The sequence below is a fragment of the Trachypithecus francoisi genome, unplaced genomic scaffold (assembly GCF_009764315.1).
Source record: "Trachypithecus francoisi isolate TF-2019V2 unplaced genomic scaffold, Tfra_2.0 Lachesis_group5, whole genome shotgun sequence".
Classification (NCBI taxonomy): Eukaryota; Metazoa; Chordata; class Mammalia; order Primates; family Cercopithecidae; genus Trachypithecus; species Trachypithecus francoisi.
The window spans coordinates 20,362,694-20,382,164 of record NW_022681470.1 but is presented as its reverse complement, the minus strand read 5'-3'; the positions used below and the strand labels follow the sequence as shown (position 1 = coordinate 20,382,164).

Here is a 19,471-nt window from a genome sequence, read left to right as displayed (position 1 = left end):
AACTCGCATTGGCCCCTGAGCGCTGTGCACAGCCGGGGTTCAGACGCAGGCCTCTACCTCCACACCTCCCCACAAGCAGAGGAAGGCAGCTTCGGCCTCAGCCAGCCCAGAGAGGGGCTCCCAGGGTGCCATGGCGGGCTGAAGGGCTCCTCAAGCACCGCCAGAGTGGACGCTGAGGCCGAGGAGGCGCTGAGAGGGCTGCTAGCACATTGTCACCTCTCAATATGATGCCATTGAAAGGAATGTAGCATGCTTTAACATTGTAATTCTGAATGACCTTCAACTAGTAGTTTGTGACGGCGTCCCACAAATATCAAATATGTTGTTTCCTTTGGAAATTTAAAATATTCCATGATTCCCCTGTGAGTTCACTAATATACCCTGGCAAGACAATTTGAAAAGCTAAAAAACTGTACAAATGACAGACACTATCTAATTTGCATGATAGAATACTCGAATGTCTTTATAGAGATGAGTTGGAGACTGGAAGCCTGGTAAGATTATTGCAAGTACAGTAATGATGAGGATGCAACTTGCAACATAAGCAAAGGAGATGTGAAAGGGAAATTTGGGTACATTAATGTGTAGTTCTTGCTAACTAAATGGATATAAGGGAGTGAGGTGTAGTAGCATAAGAAAGTGGATGAGTCCCTTTTCCACCATGGCACAAGTGTAGTTAGTGATACTAGTAACCATAATATGTTTTTAAATATTTGATAATCATATTTGAATCTAATTGGTTTCCCTTTTTATCCTGTATTTTATATCATGTATTAAATCCATTATTCTGAAAGGGTCCATTATTAAGCTTCATCAGAATGCCAATAAGTTAAATACACCTACTGGCCATTGGATGTGCAAGTCTGAAAATCAGGAGATATGACAAAAGAAACATAAATGTAGTTAAGTTTACAGGTGTTTAGCTTGCACTGGAAGCTGTGGGTATAGATAAAAGTTTTCAAGGAGGAATATAGAGGTTACAATAAGGAGAGGCAAGGGTGGAAGCACAGAGAACGGAAACACAAGAGTTGTGAAAACAGAATGAGGCTCTAGGGTGGAAAAATTAACAGGAATTAAGAGAACCAACAGAGAGGTGTTACTGAGACAAAATGAAAAAAGCACTGGATAGGTAGAATTTGAGGAAAGATTAAAAAGTGTGCATGAAATTTTGGTAACTAGGAATTTTTTGGTGACCTTAGAAAGTTAAGAAGATTAGCATGGATAGGCCGGGCGCGGTGGCTCAAGCCTGTAATCCCAGCACCTTGGGAGGCCGAGACGGGCGGATCACGAGGTCAGGAGATCAAGACCATCCTGGCTAACACGGTGAAACCCCGTCTCTACTAAAAAAATACAAAAAATTAGCCGGGCGAGATGGCGGGCGCCTGTAGTCCCAGCTACTCGGGAGGCTGAGGCGAGAGAATGGCGTAAACCCGGGAGGCGGAGCTTGCAGTGAGCTGAGATCCGGCCACTGCACTCCAGCCTGGGCGACAGAGCGAGACTCCGTCTCAAAAAAAAAAGAAGATTAGCATGGATAGAAATAACATTTCCGTGATGAACAAGGAATGAAACTAATTCACAAGTATAGATTAGGTTTTCTAGAAATCTGGTTGTGAAAAAAGGTGCAGTAGTTAAAGGTGGAGATAGGTCCAAGGGGTCAAACTTTTTAAAATATGAGAGATATTTGGTGATGTTTATACCTGTTACCTTGCCTTAGAGGCAGCCCTTTCTCTGAAGGAAAACTCATGAATATTTAAAGAGAAGCTAGGAAGGGAAAAGGCAATAGCTCAATTTTGTATCCCCATCTGTTCTTCCCTGCACACCCAGTTTTTGCTGCTCCTTCCATTCCGGGGCTTTCCCTTTCATTGAAAGCCTGGTCGTTCCCTAAAATAACATTTTATTATCTCTGACAAAGGAAACTACCTGGAGCTTCCATGACCTTAAATACTAATAGATAAGAGCTATCGAGTATTTACCATGTGCCAGGCATTGTTTTAGTCACTTTACACATATTAACTCATTTTTCTTGAAAAAAATGCCAGTCGCATCAATGAAGAAATTGACTACTAAACTCAAACTTTCTCTTTCAGTTAACTACATTGGAAAGTGTGGTACATTGAAACATTCCAGACTTCAATATCATACACAGTAGAGTTCAAATTTTGCTTCAGCTATCTGATCTTTTAGGACCTTTATAATTACTTTATCTATGTAGTAATAAAAATATCTACTGGATATTTTTACTGGAATTGCTTAAGTAAGGATCAAATGAGATCTCAACCACAATGCTGAGGGCACAGTCTGGACTCAATAATGCCACAACTCCCTATGTCGATAAACAAAACAACAGCCATTATAGTAACAGAAAACATATATATATATATATGTATTTCAAAGGTAACTAGTTTTGTTTTACTCAAACTATTTACAACAAAGGGCAGAGTAGAGACATGAATGGCTGCACAAGTTATTTTAATTATAAATTAATAAAAGCCTACATTAAATTCATCTTATTAACTACTTATGAGAGTGTATAAAAACTGATGAAGCCAACATTATTTGGTACTTCTGTTACTTCCATTCGCTTCAACTTAACTATTCTTTCTAAATGGAAAATTAAAAGATGGCAAGCCACGTGTAAAAAGACATGCAATTTTGTTAATCAGGTTGACATTTTGAACATCTTCCTCTTCAGTTCAGCTGTCTTCTCATCTATCTTAGCATAAGAGTCCTCTGCTGCCTTTTCAATACCGTCGTGGTATTTCTCTAAAGCAGTTTTCAAGTTTAGAAATATTTCCTAGGTAGAAAATGAAACAGAATAATAATTATTCCATGCAACAACCTAAACTACAAATGGTTATAAGAATTCCAAGTTTATTCATATTTATTAATATTTTAAAGCCTAAACTCTTATGCACACACATACAAATGTGCATGTCCATGTCTGCTTTTATTAAAAATTCATTCTGTAAGCTGTACAAACACATCAAAAAGTTTGCTACTTAAAGAACAAAGGAGAGACATGAGACAAATGGTTTGGCTTATAATACATTAAGAACAAACATATTTATAATTATCAAGGAAAAATTTACTTTAGAGCTTTCCATGTTAAACATGGAAAATAACTACATTACTATAGATAACTATACTCTCTGCATTTGACCCTGATTATCATTTAAAAGGTATGCAAACAGATTTATTAAGCAATCTATAAGACTGAAAAATATATTAATACCTTTTAGAGTTGTTTGAACAAACTGATCAGATAGTTCAAGCCTATATGGATGTGCTAAGAATTTTAAAAAATAAAAAAACAATTTTTATGGATGAAATAAGAAGCAAATTAGCCTGTACACATTTTCTTCCATTTCATACTTGTCAAATATAACATTGATCCTCCTTTCATTATTTATTTCTCTTAGACAAAACAATTCTCAAACTGTAATATACATAATACCACAAGAAATTGGTATTTTACAAGGTTACAGGATGTGTTTTGCCACTGAAATAAAACAGCCATCTTTTTCCAATGGGGGAAGAAAAGCAGTATATGAATACAATGTTCTCAATTTTAAGTGTCTCTCCCACTAAATTTTTCTTAAGCCTATAATTTTGGCTACTATTTATCTTAGTTTAAATTCTAGCAGAGATACTATCTGAATAAATTATATAGATTATAATTTGATATAGTATAAATTCAGTGTTCTGAAAAAGAACACTATTTCCAGCAACTCTGCCACCTATGCAAGTTTGAGAGCTATTACTACAGATTAAGTGAATGTAAATATATGCTTAAGACTAAACATTCTCCAAAAATCCAAACATAGTTATTAAATCCTAACACAAAAATAGAAGAGTGTGTTTATATTTCTGAGATCTAAGCAGGTATCAAATTACTACAACGATGATAGAATATGAACCAATAGGAAAATAAATCAAAATTTTTGAAGGCTTTATTTCTTAAATCTTGTAGGAAAAATAAGGTGAATTAGTTGCTAGCTTGTGTGAATGTCATTATAAAAAAAAACAGCACATTCAGCAGCTATAAATCAATTTAATTTTCTAGTTCTATATGAGTATATGTTTATTCATTCCAAAAAAGAAAGCTGAATAAATTTGGTAGAAAGATATTACTTATGAGAAACTATCAAAACTAAGTGTGACTAAATTAAGATATACAATCTGTATGTATCTGAACCAACCATTTCAAAATACCCAAAGGAATACTTTCCTTCTGAGAACAAATAACACTCTCAAGGAGGAGCAAAATCCTGCTATTAGAGCCACAAGTGAATGAAACATTAAGGTCCAATTCCAGTGGCACAGGCACAGAGACAAAAACATTTGAAGTTCTAAGCCAACCCTCACAAGATGTTTAATGGTGACAGATCGTATCCCTGACAAATACTATGTATTTTAGCATTTTCAATTAAATTCTATATCCAAGTGGAATTTTATAATATTAATCCACCCTAATTCACATATAATAAGTAAGTCTTACTGTGATGGCCTCATTGAAGCTAAATATTTTTAAACTCAAAGGCTAGTTCTGTGCTGTCGAATATAGCAACCAGTAGACATATGTGGCTACTTAAATTTAATAAAATTTAATTTAATCAAATGAAATTAAAAATTCAGTTCCTCAGTTGCACTAGTCACACGTCAAGGGCTCAACAGCCACATGTGCCTACTGGCTACAGTATTGAGCAATACAGAAGAACATTCTCATTACAGCAGAAAGTTCTGTTGGACAGTGTCAGTCTAGATAACTATCTCACTTTTCAAATCAGAAATATTTAAGACTATACACTATCCATGGAGTCTTATAGCCAGTGTAGCCATTTATCACATACGTATAAATTAATCAACCCAATATATTATTGGGTACTTTGTATAAGTAGCACTGTAAATAGTACAATAGTACAATGCAAGACGCCAGTTATGCTTTCTTTCCTAAATGAACATATAACCAGAACAGACTGGATATTGAGCACCTGAAATATAGCTAGTGCAAATAAAGAACAAAAATTTTTTATTTTATTTCATTGCAATTAATTTAAATGTAAATAGCCACATATTACTAATAGCTGTCCACTGGACAGCACAGATCCAGATTATCTGAAATAGACTGAGAGTGCCATAGTATTTGAGAGAGGAGAGAAAGATACTTCAAAGAAGTAAAAGAAAGTTATGTGGAAGACGTAATTTCTACTCAGCCTTAAATAATGGAAATGATTAGCTTAAATAGAAAATTTTAAAAGTCCTAAGGTGGAAATCATTCCTGCCTTGTTCACAACTTACTCTCTGAATCAGGTGTGAAGCCTAAAACCTAGCAGATACATTGGCCATTTGTTGAAATACTGACTGGGTGAATGAATGAACTGAAAGAAAATGGCCCTGGTTTTGAACAAGAAAGTGTAGTATTGAGAATAATATTTTAGCAGGATAAATGTGGTAGTACTTAGTATTCAAGGCATATTTGATGCAGAAGAATCTAAAATCAAAGAAACTTGGCAAATGTTGCTGTAATCCATGACTACTACAAAATTATGTGATAGATGTATAATAGTAAGAGCGCTGTATGTATGAAGGGCTATGTACATGTATGAAGAGTACCACCATGTAAAAGCAATCATGAAATTAACTTGGTGATTATCTGGATGTCAGGATTATCTAAAGCAAGTCCAAAATTTCAATGTTTTGTGATAGAAAATGATGCCATTGAGAAATACAAAGAAATTTATGAAGAAGTTGAGCAAAAGAGAGAAAAAGAAAAGGGAAAGACAGAAAGTGAAGAAGAGGTCAGATGTGGGAAAATGTTGAATGTAATTTTAAAATATTATTTTTGTTGTGAGTGGCCTGAACAAGAAACATAGATTTTTGAAAGCTATCCAAATGAAGATAATAATTAAAACTAGAAGAGATAAATTATCTATGGGAAAGAATATTTAATGAAAAAAGACTATGATGATCACAAAATGCAACAGAACTGCACAAAGAACAATTTGGCAATCATAATATATCCTTTTTTCTCTTCAAGGATGATTATAAAGTAAGCTAAGGAGAGTTCTTTGACACAAAGTATTTGATTTTACCAAAGTATTTAGAGACCTTCTCATTTGTGTAACAAATAGATATCACAATGTAGCCTGAATCAAGGTAGGTAAGAACAACTTAGCAAGTTGAACAATTGTACCCAAAGTTTTGATCAATAATTCTATGCCTCTAGGATGAAAAAATTGCAATGCAGCAAAGGACCTTGTTCTAGTAAACATTTTTATTTTGAAGAAAAATGTATGCAGATCAAATCTGAGGTGACACTAAGCAATGAGAAATAGTTACGGTGGAAGATAGAATGATAGATTTAAACTAACCTTGACATTTTGAAATCTAGGTTGAAATAAAGACACTAAGCAATGAGAAATAGTTATGGTGGAAGATAGAATGATAGATTTAAACTAACCTTGACATTTTGAAATCTAGGTTGAAATAAATAAAACCTAAAATAGTAAAATTCTGAATTAAAAGTAACAGTTGCACTAAAGTATGGTGAAAAACTCTTAACATGGCAGAACTGTATGTGGAAAAGACAGGAGTCCTTTAGTTGATCACAGGGTCAATATGAGTCAAAGGCGAGATGCTGTTGCTAAAAATCCACCCCAATATTATGCTTTATTAAAAACGTGCTTTGGGTCTTGTTGGTCACATCATTATTTTGGAAGATTGTGTTTAGCAATGAGTTCTAAACCTTAAGCAGAATAATGACAAATAGGAAATAGAGATGACAATAAATAGGACAGTAATAAATCTGAAAATGAAGCTATATAAAGAATGGTGGAAAACTGGGACTAATTATCCTGAATATGAGAAGGCTGAAAGAAACCATGATCATTATCCTCAAATGTCTGAAGGGTTATTAAGCAGAAAAGGATACACATTTGCTCCACAGAGAAGATCTGGGCTGACTACAGAGTATAGAAATAAATATTTTAAACTCAAAATAAGAGACAGAATTTTAACAATTAAAGCTGCCCTAGTAGAACAGCTTGGGTGACCATACCCATTGAAAACTCTATACCACTGAAAACAATTAAGCCAAGCCTATCAGTGGTTCTCAAATGCCACATTAAAAAACACAATTTCATGGGCCCCATTGCTGGAGATGCTAATCAATGTGTTTGGGTGAGGATTTGTTCATTTTAAAATTCCTCACTGAATTCGAATACACAGCTAGTTTTAAGAAACACCATGCTAGATGACCTTTCAATTCTATCAATATTTCTGGAAAGCATACTACACATAAGGCAGCATTCTAGGAATGGTTTGACATGATATGCTAAGGTTAACATTAGACAGTTGCTACCATTAAGAAATGGCAAATGTAACTGGCAACACATACAGGCATAAAACTCAAAGTAATATAAGGTAGGCATGGGTATTTCATAACAGACAAAGATGCCTCGAATTTCAGTTAGTAACCCAGTTACTAATTTGTTAGTAACTGGTTCACTAACTGTTCCTAGACCACGTTATAACATATAAATATTTGTTGATTAGATTTGGTTAAGAAGCAGGATTAAATATCTGCTAAGTCTTTCTAATCGCCATACTAGACAGACTGACTCTTGGTGAATATCAAGTTAAGAGGCAGGAAAAAGAAAAGTAGTTGAGGTATACAAAAAAAAAGGAAAAAAAAAAAAGAACAGAAAAAAGCAGGCCAGTGTATTGGGAAGACCATGGAAGTGAAATCCCAACCATTTTATTTCTTTTACTTCCAGTTTCCCTCTTCCTTTCCTTGCTCCATTCCCTTTTCTTTCCTTCCTTTTAACATTGCCTTAAGATAATGCTCACATGTGCAAGTGCTAACAACACAATTTTTCTGGGGGATAAGGTACTGAGAACAGATAAGGGAATTGTCTATTGTGGCTCTGTTAGTATTAAGAATTTTTACAAATTGGGTGTGGATAGCAGAAAGTAATGGCAGCAGATGTTTAAATATTTATCAGGTATCAGCGGTTTTAGAAATCTGGATGTCAGTTGTCAATGTAGACAAGGTAAAGAATGAAAAAAAAGAGGCTAAGGGATTTTGCATAATAAATAGCAATTTTTTGTGATTTCTGGCAGAGCAGTTTGAATTATTGTTCTGGTAGAACACTCTTAAAGATATAAATCAAACTTCAAAAGATAAGGAGAGAATAAATATATAATAAATATATCAGAAATAGACTACTTGTTAGAGACAGTGGCAGTTGAAAGGATAGAAACAGGTAAACCTTTTATGTTTAGCATTGTACTAGCATTTTTAAAGATAAAAATGTAGGAGACAAGACGCCTGTTCTCATTAAACTTAGGACTGTTTGTGAAGCTTTATGGTAAATATATTCAAAACAAGAATAAAAAGTAATTTTAGGTATCATTAAAAGTCTCATTACACACAGAGACCAAGTAAGCTGTTTTGTTTCAGTTAACAACTCAAATACATATGAGATTATCTGAAATTAACTTCTTATGAACACATATTCACCTGGGACTTCAGTTTCTCCCTTTCAGCAGCATCTTTTAGTTGTTGAATTCCAAGTTTAATTTTTTGGATTTCTTGATTAATTGTGGTTACTCGTTCATAGACAGCACCTCTTTTTTCTTGAACTTTATTGCAATCCCTAAAAGACAATCAAGACAGCTAATATTTAATCTTCTTCAGTAACTAAAAAGGCAAACACGATTCTAGTTTTGATTCCAAAGTGACCATGTGTCAGTATTTGTTTGACAAACCTAAAACTCTTCTCAAGATATAAAAGCAAAGGAACGAAAACCCCAAAGAGTGGTGCTATAATCACATCATAACATAGCATGAACTATTTCTCTCAATATATTAATGAGATTTTTCTTTTTCCTCATTGGTGGGTCAGTGAATGAGTAAATAAATAAATAAACACATTTTTTAAATGAAGATTTTTTAAGTTACATTTCCCCAGTTGTACACACTTAGGTGTGAATCAGTTTAACTTTTCTACAAGGCAGTTTGGCAACAAATATAAAATCCTTAGGTTCTGCCCTTTTTCATCTGCATGAGGCAGTATGAAGGAAATACTCAATGATCTCTAACATACCTTTTAGGAACTGAAGGAATGGCATCATAGACATATCTGGGGCAGGTATTTTACAAACACATTCTTACAACTGGTGGGTACTTTACTAATAAAGGACCCTAACATACTGGCTAAAAACATACTTGCATACTTAGGAAAGTATTACTTCTTACCTGAATATAAGACTTTTTCCTCAAAACACAAATGTTGTAACTCTAAAGACCAGCTGGACTATAAGATAGGCCAGTTAGTTCATTCTGATGCAAGCGAAACCACTATCTCTAAAGTGCACTGAAATAATCAGTAGCATCAGAACCCTTCTGAAGAATGATGCAAAGGAATTGGAACTGTATATCTAGGAAAAGAGTAGCTAAGCCATCTCTATATCTAGACCTAGCAGTATAAGTTTTATAATTAACTCATCTATTTTAGTCAACTAAAAGTGAAATAAAGATAAAACTGTTTAAACTCTTTTTGAAAATAGAGGTTTTGAAATCCTGGGGGAAAAATGTATTTGCTTTTCATAATCGCTTTCTAATACACTAAAATTGAAAACAACTTCATACTCAATTACTGTGCGTTTGTATTGCTTAACGTCTTCATGTTTCTTATTTATTTTGAATTGTGCTGTGGCAAGTTTCTCCTTCTTCACAATCATCAGTCTTTTGAACGAATTTTCTTCAGTCTTCAATTTCTTCAGTTCTGACTCATCACTCTCAATTTGGTCCTCTAAGTTCAGGCTCTGTATTTTATAAGAAGTATTTAAAGTCAACATAACCAATGAGGATTTATAAATAAAATGAAAGAGTATTTTCTAGGATGAACTATAATTAAACACAATTTTTAAAAGAGATAAAACTCTAAAGCCTGAAAGCCTGGCAGAAAAATGCAGACGAACCAGAAGAGACAACAGGGAGGCACCAGAGATACTGAGAAAGGACATGACAAGTAGAGAGGTGTTTTCATCACGTTATTCTATCAGCACAGACTGAAAGGGAGGCATGTTAAGAAGATTAGCTAAGAGACTAGAGTTGAGGGGGTTAGGATCTGAACCGAAGTAGTAAAAATAAAGGGAAAAGGGTAGGTGTTAGAAACAATTCAAAGCAGTAGATACACATCTCTTTTGGGTGACCCGATGGCAGATGAGGGGACTATGTAGTTGGGAAAGAATACCTGGGGCAAATCTCACCTTCTAATCCCTACTTATCTCAAAAAAGAAATTGTTTATCAAATGTAATGTTAGTTATCCTGGAGGTGCAGTCTGGATGAAGATGATCAAGTTAAGAAGTAAAAAAGGATTTTCAAGCTTGTAGCCTGAGAAACTGCCATTAGCTCTCATTTCTTCAGGGCAGAGGACTATGTCATAAACTTTAAATTTCTCCATAGGTCCTAGATACAGTGTTGGGCACTAAGTTGGAACTTTCTTTCTGATGCTAACATCATTTCCAACTGGTAGAACAAATTTAAAATCCCATGACAGTAGTTCGTTCTCCTTATCCATGGCTTCACTTTCCATGGTTACAGTTACCCCTGGTCAACTGTGGTCTAAAAATATTAAATGGAAAGTATTAGAAATAAACAATTCATCAGTATTAAACTGTGTGCTGTTCTGAGTACTGTGATTAAATCTTGCACCATCCTACTCCATCCCACCCTGGATGTCTGTGTGTGTGTGCTTTTGAGATGGGGCTTCACTCTGTCACTCAGACTGGAGTGCGGTGGAACGATCATAGCTCACTGCAGTCTTGACTTCCTGGGCTCAAGTGATCTTCCCACCTCAGACTCCCAAGTGGCTGGGACTACAGACATACACCATCATAGCTGGCTAACTTTTTAAATTTTCTGTAGAGATAGCATCTTGCTATGTTGTTCAAGCTGGTCTCCAACTCTTAGTCTCAATGGTCCTCCCTCCTCAGCCTTCCAAAGCTCTGGGATTACAGGCTTAAGCCACCATGCCCAGCCCTGACCCTGGAAGTGAATCATCCCTTTGCACAGCAGATTCATGCTGTATACACTACTGGCTCTCTAGTCATCAACATCCAACCGTCAACATCATAGTGCCTTGAGGATCTAGGATCACATGAAGCAGATGATCCTTACTCTGATGTATGGTCAGAAGGTTAACAGTAGCCTAGCAATATCTCACTTCAATTATTTATCTAGGCATTTTATCATCTCACATCATCACAAGAAGGGTGAGTTTAGTACAATAAGATATTCTGAAAGAGAGATCACATTCACATAACTTTTATTACAGTATATTGCTATAAATGCTCTTTTATTAGTAATTATTATTAATCTCTTACTGTGCCTAAGTTTTAAATTAAACTTTATCATAGGTATGTACGTATAGGAAAAAACATATATATAGGGTTTGTTACTATCCACAGTTTCAGGCATCCCCTGGGGGTCTTGAAATGAATCCCCTGAGGATAAGGGGGAGCTACTGTACTATTTTCCAACATATACACAGCAATGTGCTGGGTTATTAATTTCATCTGAAGGTTAAAAATTGGGTCTTGCTACTGCTATATCTAAAAAGAAAAGTGTCATTTTCACAGCATACACTGCCACATCTATTATATTGTAGAATGACCCTGCTTTTCTTTAGGAAAACAGTAACAAAAAGTGAAAGCAAAATCCAAGGAACTATATAGTAAACTGTATATAACAAAGACATAAAAATTCCATACAATACAAACCTCCTTTAAGATACTGGCTAATTTTTCCCTATTATCTGAAAGGTCCTGTATTTTCTTTTGATATAACTGCACTTCCAACTGACATGAAGGCAGGCAGTCAACTGAATCTCCATAGACTTCATATTTCTCCACCACTTCTTGCTTTCAAAGACAAAAAACAAAGACCACAGTTTGATATTCTTCTTAATGAAGCTGCAGTAGTATCAATTTGTTTGCTCTTAAATAATTTCTGCATTTAATACTGAAACCTTAAGAGCAGGGAATAATTAAATTTCTAGGTCAGTAATACAGCATTATTACTGACATGTGTTTAAGCACAAATAATTGTTTTTTAATTGCCAAGTATCTTCAAACAAAGGAAAAGTGCCATAATTTTACTAAATTACTCGATGAAATACCTTCCAAAAGTTATTAATGATGATATTAAAATAGTTTATTTTGCTAATATTCAAACTATTTCTGATTACTCCTGGGCTATCCATCATATTACTCATTTATAATCTTCCTATTCATTTGTATAATAACAACTACTACAGTTAATTCTTTTAAAAAGATTAACTCCTCATCTAAAATTACAAAATGAACATATATTTACTTCAACCATGGTAATAATACAAAGACTCCTTCCCTTATTCTCACTAGCCTACCCCTCGATCTACCTAATTTTTTTTTTTCTTACTAATTTGTAATCTTTGCAAATCATGGATATAATTCCTCTACCTGTCATATGCACTGTAATTATGTTCTAATATGTCTACTTTTCTCTCTAGATTTTCTGTTTCCAATCTTAATTTAAAAAATCTATGCCAGTCCAAGATTATATAAATGTTCTCCTAAAATCAGTAAAACTTAAATTTTTTAAGGTAAATTTTTAATATATATAAAATTTATTTTTGTAAAAGAGCAAAGTGTAGGCCCAACACCCTTTTCTTCTAGATGAATAGCTAATTGAGCCAGAACTGTTTCTTAAATAAATCATCCTTTTCTCATTAATACTCAAATCTATTTCTGGGTTCTCATTTCTGTTCTGGTGATCTTTGTCTATTCTTGTGTGATAATCTTAATTTTCAAGAAAGAATTGGATAACAAATTCAAAGACAAACTACATATGTTTTTTAAATGAATAGTTTAAAAACAATGCTTCACAAAAGATGGTAAATTGTCTGCCCACTTCTAAGTTTGTATTGCACCACATCAATCCATCTCCTACATAACCCATAATCTTGAACATACCTTACTCCCTACTACCTCACAGAATTCACATATGCTGTTCCCTCTGCCTTTCATGTTCTTCCATACACAATGAATTGGGCCTTGGTACTGCTATGTTTAAAATGAAAAGTGTCTTTTTTTAATGCTAGCATCTGAAGAATGGTAGCATTCTTCCTTCCCTCTTCCACCTGTACTTCCAGCCCAACACTAAACTGGGCTCTCCTTATTACATTATTTCAAAGCACTCTATACTTCCTTTCCTCTCTTTCTGATACTATTAATAGATTTTAATTTTTCAAGCAGTTAGACAGTCACAGCAAAATTAATCAAAAGGTACAGAGATTTCTCATATACCCCTATCCACACACATGCATACCTTATACTTTGTTATAGTATATATTATAATTTATAATTACAATTGTTTGTAAAATTACTTAATACTTTTCTCCCTTGTAATAAAGTAATTAAATCTCATGACCCAGCATTTCTGTTTTGATCTCCCAGAGCAAAGCCTCGAAAAATTGTTGCATAATTGAACAAATGTCTTGAAATTATATTTATTTTCCCCATATCCACTCTAGAGAAAAGCTACAAAGAAATAAGGTCAAAAAAAGTTTAAGAGGAAGTATAGATAATTCAGAAATCCAAAAAATAACACATAATTAAACAAGAATTTGTTTTTGTTTTTTTTTAAAGATACAAATGCATTAAAATAAAAAGAAAACTCACTCTGGCGTTTTTAAGCTTCTGGACCGTATCTTTCATTTTTTCTTTATAATTCTTTAGCTTCTCTGGAGAATCCACAATTTTTGTTTTTAAACTCTCTTGTATTTCTTTCAAAGAAACCACTGACAATTTTAGTTCATTCTGTTGAGAAAACATTTTTACATATTAGATATAATAAACTTGGTGATTTACCATTCTAGTATAATAGGAAAGAACAAAGAAATTAGGTCCATGTTCTGGGGGTAAAATTAAATTCTGAACACATCACTTACCTACTTAATTGCTCACATTTGTCTGTAGGCCAAAGATCAAGCTCCTCCTTAGCAGGACATTCAAAGCCTTTAATTACATGGCTCTTACTCTCTTCCTGTCTAGTCTCATCTCCCACCAGTTCCCTACTGCACTCTACAATCTGGTAATGCTGACCTTATGTTTAGACAAGTATAAGTGTTCTTTCTTTGACCAGTAGGGTCCTCCTAGAATATCATTATCCCACTCCTGTCTACCTGCTAAATTTGTACTGATCCCTGAAAATCCTGCTCCCATTTTCTCTACATTTCTTCTTTAAATAGTACAATTTTTGTACGTGCAACTCTATAATTTTGTACTTAATATGTGTTTCGTAAGACTGAGCAAATTGGAGTTGTGAAAATGTATCTTGGTTTTCCAAGTACCCAAATAAAGTTACAGCACTGAGAAGGTGCTCACTACATGCTTGCTGAATGAAAACAAATTCCCTTCTCCTGAATTTCAAAAATGAATGTAACTATTCAAAGAATCGAAGTGAAGGGTGGCTGGAAATTGTCTTGAAAGTTTGTTGTTTTAAGTCTGAAATTATGTCAAAAAAATTCCTATAAGTTTTCTTCTCAGATATTTGTTGATAAGTTGTATTTACATTGTCTGGGGACCCTCTATGACTCTATGTACTAACAGGAAAGATTTTCCAGATATATTAAGTGAAAGAACCAATTCACAGATCAACATATAAGACATAAATACATTTCTATAAAAACAGAACAACAAAATAGTGACACATGATTATGTGCCTCTATATGTGTATGCATATGGTGTCGGAAAAAGGAAGGGAATAGTATTACCTCAAGGTAAAATGGGCTGAGAGGAGGCCTTTCACATTTCGTACCCTTCTCTCAATCTCTCTCTCTATATATATATGTATACTCCCCTCTCTCTATATACATATATATACGTGTGTGAGTGTGTGTGTATGTAAAGAGAGAATATTTCGTAACAAGAATGTATTACTGTGTTGTGTAATTTGTCTAAATATTTTTAACTTAAAAGAAAAGATTCTTACTTTTTGATCAGCTAACTCAGAGGCCAAAACTGCATGTTCGATATAATGTATTCCTATAATTTCTGTGTATTTTGTTATTTTATTCTTAGAGTTCTGCAAATTACATTATCTACTCTCTTTTAATGCTCTACAAGATTAGAGGTTATTTTCCTTACAATAGTGTTAACTTTCATCACTTGTCTCCTCTTTATAAAAGGTCTAAACTTGATAAATACAAAGTGTTTGTTTTAACTTGGATTTAAAGGGGACAGAAAGAAGTAAATAATAAAATTGAGCCATAGTAAGTACTACTCAGATGAAAGCATTTCCCAATTTAAAAAATGATAGAAAAATAAGGGAAATATAATACCGCAGTAAGTTTCTCAAGGATCTAAAGTATACATGTTAAAATAATAAGGAAACTATAAAAGTATAATGAGAAAATATAGTATTAAAAAATAATCTGATGAATAGGGCAGTCCTTTCTATGTACACAATTAAAGCCAAAAAACATAAAGGCCTTATCTATAAATTTTATTACATAAAAACATAAACCTTTTAATGTGCAAAAAATATATAAATTTGACAGACAAATAAATGGAGAGCTAAAATCCCTAATTCATGGAGTTTATTGAAAAATAAATAAGTGGTCAGGTGCGGTGGCTCACACCTGTAATCCTAGCACTTTCGGAGGCCGAGGTGGGTGGATCACTTGAGGTCAGGAGTTCAAAACCACTCTGGCCAATATGGTAAAACCCTGTCTCTACTAAAAATACAAAAAAATTAGTCAGGAATGGTGGCAGATGTCTGTAATCCCAGTTACTTGGGAGGCTGAGGCAAGAGAATCCCTTGAACCTGGGAGACAGAGGTTGCAGTGAGCTGAGATCATGCCATCGCACTCCAACCTGGGCAAAACAGTGAGACTCCATCTCAAAAAATAAATAAATAAATAAATAAGGTACACAAACAAGTAATATACAAAATAAGAAATTATAAGAAATCACTAAGCAAGATTGCCAAAATCACTAGAATTAAAGGAATTAAATTAAAATGAGATTTTTTTTGGCCTGGCGTGGTGGCTCTTGCCTGTAATCCCAGCACTTTGCGAGGCCAAGGAGGGTAGATCATGAGGTCAAGAGTTCAAGAGCAGCCTGCATAATATGGTGAAACCCCGCCTACACTAAAAATACAAAAATTAGCTGGGCATGGTGGCACGCGCCTGTAGTCCCAGCTGGTCAGAAGGCTGAGGCAGAATTGCTTGAACTCAGGAAGTGGAGGTTGTGGTGAGTCAATATCGTGCCACTGCACTCCAGCCTGGGTGACAGAGTGAGACTCTGTCTCAAAAAAATAAATAAATAAAATAAATAAAAATAAAATGAGATTTTTTTTTTCAATATAACAGTAACAAAGATTTTAAAAGCCTGAAAACATCCAATTTTGGCAAGGGTGTAGGGAAAGGGACAGTCTCTTGTTCTACTGGTAGTAATATAAATTGGTATCTTTCTAGAAATCAGTTTGGCTGCACTGGTCAATTTTACATGTGTATTTCCTATGACCCAGAAATCCTAAACAAAAAAATTTATTTTAAATAAAAGCAGCGTGTTGCAGAAATGTATGTATGTATCATATGTATGCATATGATACACACATACATATATTTCTGTTTAATAGCAAAAAATTAGAAGCAATGTGAAAGTCTATCAGTAAGGGATTAAAAGGATCTACAAGACAGCATATACATATAATGCACAACTAGATGCAAGCATTAATATAAATGAGGATCTATTTAAAACTCATACCTGTGTTATATTGCTAAATGGGGAAAAAAGAAGGTAAGACGTATTGAGCCTAATATCATTTACGTAAAATTACACACGTATATTTACATATGCATAGCAAATACAATCTTTGACATACATCAGATTGTATAGTGAGCTTTCAAGTGATTTTTACTTTCTTCATACATTTCTGTGTTTTGGTATTTTTTAAAACAATAGTCATCTATTATATTTAAGTTGAAAAAGATTGCTTCATTTTGAGGGGAAAAAGGGAGAAATATTTGACAATAATAACACACACAGCTAAAATACTCCTCCACACAATATATTCAAACTTTAAATGCTAGTGAAAAGAAAAGATGTTTACCAAACGCTTGGTTTTCTCTGAAATATTTGACTTCTTTTGGGAATTTCCCTCTTGCAGCACTATCTAAGGGAAAAAGCAAACACATGTTTTATAATGATTCAAAACGTTCAGATTTAGCCACTCACTGCTGTCTCATAAAATTAAGGTAAGAAAGGAGTTAAATGTGTTAGATCAGATACTCTTTTAAACTTTCTCTGTTCATGATGCTCCTAAGCCAAAAGAAATATCTAAGAGCTCCTTTACTAAGTAGTTAAGTCCAAATAACGGCCTAAATATTTATGTCCTAACATTGTAGCCCTTTGAAAAATAATACATATAAGTTGAAAGAAAAATTTTTTATTTTGTTTTTAAATAACCTTGAGTACTTCCTAGTTAGATGTATGTACCTACTGGGCACTGCATACATTCATGTACCTTGGAGCGTGTATTTCAGACTGGATATAGAATTCTCATTTCCTGTGTCACAGTGATTTTTACATTGTACTTGCTTTTACCACAGCAAATGCCAAAACCCTAGCTTCACAAGGATATGAAAGGAATGTGACCAAAAATGGAAACTGTGAACTTCCTTGAATTCAAGGATATGACAGATGCTGAGTACTACAGTGGTTCCCTTGAAAATTCAAGACATTTTGATGCATTCTTGAGAGTTTACTGCAGTATCCAGGGTGCCACAGTGCATGGTTTGGAAGCAGCAAAACCAGACCTAGGAAAACCCTAAAAAATTCTATTCAATAAGACAACAAAAAACTTTGCCAACAAAACCCATCATGGTTCTAGATGGTTGAGAGAAGCATGTATCCATTATAAGGGGCACAAATAGGCACAGAAATATATTCTATTTCTTTGATAATAGAGAAAGAAATGTGCTGTTACCTCCACTATATGTCCCACCACATCTACAAACAAATTTTATTTTTTAAAGTTTAAGGTGCCTCACAACAGATACCGTTTTCTGATGAAAATCCTGATTTAGTGATTGTTGTAGCTCCTGAATACCATCTGAAAGTTGCTTGAACTCTTCTTGCTCTTCAACTGGAACAGAACTTAACACAGCAAAATAGATTAAAATACTGCTCTTCACTTTTGAAAGGCTAAAATGAAATACCTGTCCTCAAATAACTTAGATAAAGAAATCGTCTACTTTTATATTTCTGAATTACACCCTTTCATGTGGCAACCATTTAAAATGAATGATCTGGCCTCTACTACAGGCAGAAAATAAAAATCAAATGAGCTCCTTCAGTTTTCTACTATCAAATCTATGGATCCATCCACATACATACCTATCCTTTCTAACTTCAGTCCTAATAAAATGAATATTGTATTCCTTCTGGTAATGCTGATTTCTCTACCTCTGTACTGGCTATCATCGCCTCACATTTCTTACTCCCGTATCATCCATTCTTCCACTACTAGTCCTTCCTTACAATACTTACATGTGTTCAAGTCTCTTCTATATGAATATTTTGAATGTTATGAATGTTTTCAAATTTAGTTTTTGCCTATCTGATATATTAGCTGTTTTTATATATTTTAAGCCTTTGTCTATTTTTTTTTAAGTTATACTTTTTCCTATCAGTTTATAGGGCTGCTTTGTAGTTTTGTACATTATATTTGTATATTAGGAATATTACATGGGTTTTGTTATTAGAGTTGTAAGTCTTTGTGGCATGTGCTGCAAATTTTCTCTCCACTTTGTCATTCTTCTTTTGATTTAGTTTGTGGTATCTTTTACCCTGTTACAGTCTAATGTCTGCCTGTCCCCAGTCTTTTCAGCTTACTGCTGCCTGTAAAGGCAATTTTAACCAGGGGCAGGTTAGAAAATCTCTCACCTAAAACAGATAACCTCAAAGACATCTCTATAAATTAGAAGAGATTTCAAAAATCCTGCTCAAAATCAATATATATATGAGGAAGGCCAAGAAATCACAACTGTTGAGTGATTCTTTTCCCTACATTACCTTTGAGTCAAAAATAAAACAAATAGACAAAAAACTCTGTTGTAAGAGTAAACATTTGATGGAATCAACTGATCTCAAGGAACATAGTCCAGGCAGTTACTGCTCACTTACATAAGACGATATTCCAGACACAAATTAGAAGAGTAAGCTAAAGGCTTTAAACAAATCAGGCTAACACATCAACAACAGAAAAAGCCAAAGGATGTATTACATAATTAAGAGTTAGAAGAAAAACTAGTTTTTCTTTCTTCTTTTTTTTTAGAAAAGGCAAACTCAAATACCCTGCTATTTATTAAGAGAGATAAAAGAGATTTAAGGTGGACTACAGGGTTGTAAAATACT

General features: G+C 34.1%; 1 protein-coding gene across 2 annotated transcripts in view; it reads right to left on the bottom strand.

Annotated features, from left to right (window-relative positions):
• Window positions 1–2,352: 2,352 nt before the first annotated feature.
• Window positions 2,353–19,471, bottom strand: part of NUF2 (NUF2 component of NDC80 kinetochore complex) — a 33,833-nt gene continuing 16,714 nt past the window's right edge. The window contains exons 8-14 of one of the 2 annotated variants that reach the window (XM_033200697.1): window positions 18,115–18,211; window positions 17,166–17,228; window positions 13,730–13,867; window positions 11,789–11,929; window positions 9,653–9,828; window positions 8,522–8,657; window positions 2,353–2,794 (exon numbers count right to left, since the gene is read on the bottom strand). In XM_033200697.1, coding sequence (XP_033056588.1) covers window positions 2,660–2,794; window positions 8,522–8,657; window positions 9,653–9,828; window positions 11,789–11,929; window positions 13,730–13,867; window positions 17,166–17,228; window positions 18,115–18,211 — 886 coding nt within the window. In that variant the 3' untranslated portion in view covers window positions 2,353–2,659. The remainder of the gene's footprint in view (window positions 2,795–8,521; window positions 8,658–9,652; window positions 9,829–11,788; window positions 11,930–13,729; window positions 13,868–17,165; window positions 17,229–18,114; window positions 18,212–19,471) is intronic. The other variant, XM_033200698.1, reaches the window with a different exon arrangement.